This window comes from Odocoileus virginianus, chromosome 8 (genome assembly GCF_023699985.2).
Source record: "Odocoileus virginianus isolate 20LAN1187 ecotype Illinois chromosome 8, Ovbor_1.2, whole genome shotgun sequence".
NCBI lineage: Eukaryota > Metazoa > Chordata > Mammalia > Artiodactyla > Cervidae > Odocoileus > Odocoileus virginianus.
The window spans coordinates 25538619-25544618 of NC_069681.1; the positions used below are offsets into that span (position 1 = coordinate 25538619).

A 6000-nucleotide genomic window follows, 5' to 3' on the forward strand; every position below is an offset into this window, starting at 1 on the left:
GGGATTTACTTTGTTTTCTATTAATGAAATCACTGATTTTTTTAATTTGAGGATCATTGTAATGGTTTTTTGTTACTCAAGAATTATCATTTCTTTATGAAAACTGAAGGAACATTTGGGGGTGTGTGTGTAACAGAGTGTCCTGAATCTTTAAAAGTATTTAGAAATACTTCTAGTTATGTAACTTCGAGTTACATAACGGCTTTATGTTGCCCAAATACCAGCCTAAATGAGAATTTACACGAGCAAGTAAATCTCAAGTAGGTGTCTGAATTGCCATGATTTCATCAAAGCTGCACGTTTCAGAAATTACTCTCTGTTGTGGGAAAGTAAGTTTCTTGGTAGTGTGCCAAGGTCATTGGTAATCCATAGATTATTAAGCCATTTGACAGTTTGGGAGCATCCAGTGTTCTGACAACAAGGAGTGAGACACATCTGTCTTAAAGTTCTCTGCGTAGTAGGTGCAAGGAACCTAAACTTGTCTGTTTTCTGTGCAGCCCACAATCCGGATGAGTCCATGCCGCTTGCAAGTGGTGAGGTGGAAGACGACCCTGACAAGATGCACGTGGACAGAGACCTTGTCACAGGTGGGGGCGGACAGTTTCCCGTTAGCCGCAGCCACGGTCCAACGGTCGAAGACACCAAACTGCCGGAGGGTGGTTCCGTTGGACCAAAAGAAATAGAAATCTATACTGTTTCAGCAATGCAGACCCCCTGTCGTTGCAAGAACCAGTATGCGTGTTATTTCTAACATGAGTTGGCTCAGACAGTTTTTGCACTTTGTCCAGCGTTTTAACGAATGTTATGCTATGATTTGGACAAGTTTGTAGATACAAGAATTAAGTGTTTTGGTGCATTTTATGGATATGAAAAATATAAGTGCAATCTTTCTATTTTGATTTGAGGCTTTTGCTTAATGTGCCTTGTTTGATTTTAGTGAGGTTTAAGAGTTTTCGTTTTCTGATACAGGACCTTGGGGTGAATTTATCAAACAAATAGCTATTGCTAGTAGTTTCAAAGGGATACACAGCGAAAGGAATGGCTGGCTGTGAACACTAAGAACTAGTTGAGGCCATGGCTTTGACCTGTGACCGAGGCCAGTGTGGGATCTCCCACTCAACCATCCTGGTTGCTTTGGCTGGTGTGACGTTCACTCTGAATCTACTAGGATGCTGAGGACCGTGTCAGCACAAAACACATTTTCACTGAAATCCTTAGCATATTAAAACGGTTGATAGTCACTTTTGGTTTTTAAAAGGTAAGGGCTCTGTTTCTGTTAGTATTTAGAGTAAACATTTAGCCATTTGGTTAATGCTTTTTTCTATCATTCTTTTATTTAGATGAGCATGAAAACATTTCAGCCATTCTCATGTTTTAATGCATTTGGAAATAGATACTGTTTTTTTTTTTACAGTTTTATTATTATATCTGTATGCTAAATTCTTTACTTGAGATAAAAGATTATATATTTTGTTTCCCAGGGGTACATGAAAAAATCATATTTGTTCATATAATGAAAATGTGTGCATCTTTCTAGAAGCAACAGAACTGTTACGGGTAGAGTCACCATTTTTCCGGGTAATTAAATGAAGTGGGTAGATTTTCCAAGGGAATTTCTGATTGAAAAACACATTTAAAAATCTTGGCTAAAGGTAAAGAACAAAACTCAAAGCCAGCTTTTAAAAAAAAATAGCGTTCCTATATGCTTTTAAAAAGACAGAAGTAATCACTGTTTGATCTTCAAACATTTTATTTCCCTGGGTTTTGAAGTTAAATTTAATGCCACACTTGAACCTGATGTTGAACAGGCCATTATTTAAACTCAGCTCATCCCATGTAAGGGGTATCAAGTAAGCATTCTCCATATTTTTCATCATTTCATTTATAACACTTTCAATAAACAAAATTAAATTGCTAGAGATTACCTGCAGTGGGTGGATGGAGGAGGGGGGGCGAGTCCTGGGAGGCAGACTGGAGCAGAGTTTTCGGGGTCCCAGGCCAGCGGTACCAGAGGCCGTCAGCAGGCAGGTCTGGCCCAGCGGCGTTAGTCTCAGCCTGTCTCTGGGATGCTTGCCGTTTGCACGCTCAGTTTTACTAGACGTTCCATAATGATGTGAGTTTCTGCTAACCTTGGTCTTGAGGTTGCATAATGGAACTAGTTTACTCTAATTGGGCAGCAGAGAAGAACAGTGCACTCGCAGTGAACATGAAATGAAACAATACCAGTCTAGTTAACCCGGATTTCTGAGGCCCAGTCCTTTGAAAATACAACTTCCATCTCTGTTAGTAGTAGCATGGTTGTCTTAATAACTATCAAGGTCACCATCCTACCCATAAGTTTTATTACCCAGGGAAACTTCTGGTTTTTGAAAAAACAAATACTTCTCTGGGAATAGCTTGTGTTATTTTTAATTTTACCTCATGTTTAGTTCTTGAAAGACTTGTTCTCCAGCCTTGAGTTTAACTAAATAGAGAAGCATCATTTAATTTGAAAAGAAGTAATCCACAATCTTCTGAAGAATTTATAGAAGTTCTTAAACTATCACTTAAACTGCCAGAAAATTGAAAATTAGTGACACGTTTATAGATGTTTGTTCATGGAATGAGCCATGATCTTCTGTCATCAGGAAAACTTGCGGGACACACAGAAACCTGAGTGCAAATGCAGGGGGCGGGGCAGCGGTGTGGGGGCTGTGATAAGGTCAGGGGACACACAGCAGTCTGTCCTCACTCTGAAGGTGACAGAGTCCCTGCTTCTGTAGTTAACGTCACGCCTTGCTTTAATAGTGCAGGACACTGGGGTAAAATTTAACATCATCAAGCAAGTCATAATCTTAGATCGTTTCTGTACTGTTGTGTGAATTCCTGTGAATGTGAATTAATCCTTGAGTTTTGTTATACAGAAAAATACCTTGTCATTGCCTGTTCCCGTGTGGCCAAATGTTTTGTGACTGACTTTTTTTTCCCGTAAGACATCCCTTCTTAACGGATGTCTGTATATGCAGATTATGGGTTTTGACAGTGGATCCTTGGACACCATAGTCACTGTAATTGCTGAGCCCAGAGGACACTTCAGGACGTGCTCGTGACTCGGGACTGCACGCATGGGATCTTGGGGTTCGTGGCCTTCTGCGGTCTGCCCGTGCTGTCTGGCATCTTGCAGAAATGCTGTGTGATCCGGGTGTTGCTAAGGAGCCACAGCCCTGCTCCCACTCCTGTGGGCTCCCCCGCCTTGGAGGAGGCACGGTGAGGAGCTCCGGTGACGCTGTCAGCGTCATCCTGGGAGCTTCCGTAATTCACACGCTTCATCAATTGCTTTGCTTTTCTTTTTTTTTTTTCCTAAAAAAAAAACAAGCTTGAAGTTTTGTTTTTTTAACCCTTTGTTGGGAACACTTAAACGTTCATTTCTGATGGACTTTTTCGAGGGTCATGATTTTTAAAACTGCTCTCCAAACCTAGTCTTAAACTGAGAACAGTTCAATGCTATTGGTATTTTTCACGTGGCATATTTGTCAGCTGAAGTTTTTTTTCATTTGGTTCCCCTACACTAGTGAAATTTCTAAGTGTTTCCTATCTTACCGGGCAAATGCAACTGGTTACATTTCATTTTTAAATCACTTACACACAGTTTTTTTGCCTTGCAAAAGAAGCTGGTTTGTGTAAAGAAAAGAAGCTAAATAAATCCTGTAAAACAATAGCAGCAAGGAAGCGTTTTATAGTCTCTCCGCCCTTCTGGTTCTGAATTTTGGTGACAGGTGTATTTCTCAATGCAGATATGAAAAACAGTAGCTCCGTATCGAATACACTGACAAATGGATGTGTCGCCAACGGACACTTGGACTTCCCCTCCACGGCCCAGCCCGGTGGGATGGAGAGCAGGAGTGGCCAGTGCTCGGCGGGACTTAACGCAGTAGGCGCCGGCCCGGTTCCAGGGCCGCCTTTCCGGAGCAGCCAGGGCCCGCCCGGCGTCCCCGGGCCTGAGGAGCCGGAGAGGAGCGCGCGCGGCAGCCCGGAGACGTGCGGCTCTCTGCACCTCAACGGCAGCCCGAGCAGCTGCGTGGCCAGCAGGCCGTCCTGGGCGGAGGAGAGTCTGCACTACGGACACTACCACGGCTTCGGGGACACGGCCGAGAGCATCCCCGAGCTCAGCAGTGTGCTGGAGCACGCCAGCTCCGTCAGGGTGGAGCAGGGCTACCACAGCGCCGTGCTGGGCGCCGCGCACCTGTCCCACGGCTCGTAGGGCGGCGGGCGTCCGCCGCAGCGCCCCGGCCGGCCGGCGTCTCAGCCTTGCGGAAAAGCGCGCTCCGTGTGGCGGGCGAGTCCTGACGCCTGGGCTCACTCCGCGCGGCTGTCTCGCCGCGGGACCGGGGGCCTCTTTCAGGACGCGCTTTCGGAACTCACGTTTTCTGCTGCCAGTCTCAATATTCTCTTTTGAATAGCGTGACCATAAATTGCTGTTTTCCCTTCTGTCGAATTGCATTGTATCTGATGAAGAATCGGAGACAGTGAGTGAGGTGCCTGGTAAACCCGCCGCTTGGCACGTGGGCATCATTTTGAAGAGCTTGCTTTTCCTCTTCCCTGTAGAGTTTTTGACGGCAGACGACTCTCTCCCTATGCAAGGTACAGCCTTACACAGATTTCTTCCAGTGGTTTGTATGAAGAAAAGAGCGTCTGTCTTTTTCAAAGCCTTTTCCTGGAAAGTTTGCTGCCCGCCGCGGGGTGAAGATCTTCCTTGTGGAACACGCAGTGGTCTGAGGACAGCCGCGGCGCCTCCTCGAATGGTGGCGCTCGCCGCCCTGGGTTCGCCAACAGCGCGTGCGGCCTGGGCCTGATTGCCGAGCTGATGCGTTTTTACCCACGTTCCTACTCGGGCTTGAGGATTTTTACCGCAGAAAACGGTTTCCTCTATATGCAGTGGAAGTTACTCTTTGTAGGGACTATCAGGTCAACATATTTAACTGACTCTTACGACCTATACTTTCTTTTTTCCTTGCTTTTGTTTCTTGGGGTTTTCTGCTTTAAAATATATACCACTATGTGTATCCAGTTAACTGAGAGAATTTTGAATCTCTCTTAATAAAGCTGCATTAAGTTTATGGTTTTATAGAAATTAGCTTTTGTTTAGGCAACTAGTGGTTACACTGTGCAACTGTTGTCATGAATTTTTACTTTTCTGATTTTTGTAATAAAAATTGGTGAAGATAGAGATGTGTCAGATGAACACCACCAGTGTTCTCTGAGTGTCACTAACGTTTTGTTTTTAAACTGTCCTTTACAGATTGAATAAAAAACTCACACTCATGTGTTTCTGGGTGTGCCTGCCCACGTGTGGGGCGGTGGGGCCTGTGGCAGGAACTGCTGCCTTGGTTCTGCTGCTGAGCTGCTTCTGATCGCCCATGGGGCTCTCCCGCGGGAAACCTGTTACCAGCTCCGGTTTGTCCCTGTTTTCCGTTTACAGGCACACTGGCGCTCTCGTGGGAGACCCTGGGTCTCTCTTGGGAGGAGGGTAGGGGCGTCATGGATTGCTCAACTTCTTTGAGCCAGCACATATTAATATGTGGAAGCCTTTTAAATACAGAAATCTTAGTTAACAAGTGGCAACAGTGGCCATTCTGGCATACCTGGTGTGTCATTTAAAACGTTCAGTCCTCTCTGTACGTTATGAAAAAGGCCCCTGGGCCACCGTTCAGAAGTGCCCAGAAGTCACTGTGTGCCGAGTCACTGCCGCCTTCTCCCGGGCAGGCACCTGTCGTCACGCCCGAGCCCAGGTGCCCTTGGAAGCCGTTTTAAGGGGCTGATCCTGAAGTCGCCAGGGTGGCCGATTTGCAGGAGTGGAGAAACAATGCCATTCGCTCATTCCCTCTGCGGACTGTGTCTTAAAGAATCTCAAAGACTTCGTGGTGAACCGTTAATGACAGTTACTGGAAAGCATTAACTGAATCTGCTAAAATTTGCTAAAGATCAGGACATCTGGTTTGTCCTGGAATTGCACAGAATTCG

The 6000-nt window shown here is 45.4% G+C and overlaps 1 protein-coding gene across 2 annotated transcripts in view; it reads left to right on the plus strand.

The window, feature by feature from the left end:
• Positions 1 to 5301, plus strand: part of ANKRD10 (ankyrin repeat domain 10) — a 31644-nt gene extending 26343 nt beyond the window's left edge. For both annotated transcript variants that reach the window (XM_070471403.1, XM_070471404.1), the window contains exons 5-6: positions 498 to 587; positions 3774 to 5301. In XM_070471403.1, coding sequence (XP_070327504.1) covers positions 498 to 587; positions 3774 to 4240 — 557 coding nt within the window. In that variant the 3' untranslated portion in view covers positions 4241 to 5301. The remainder of the gene's footprint in view (positions 1 to 497; positions 588 to 3773) is intronic.
• Positions 5302 to 6000: the final 699 nt, after the last annotated feature.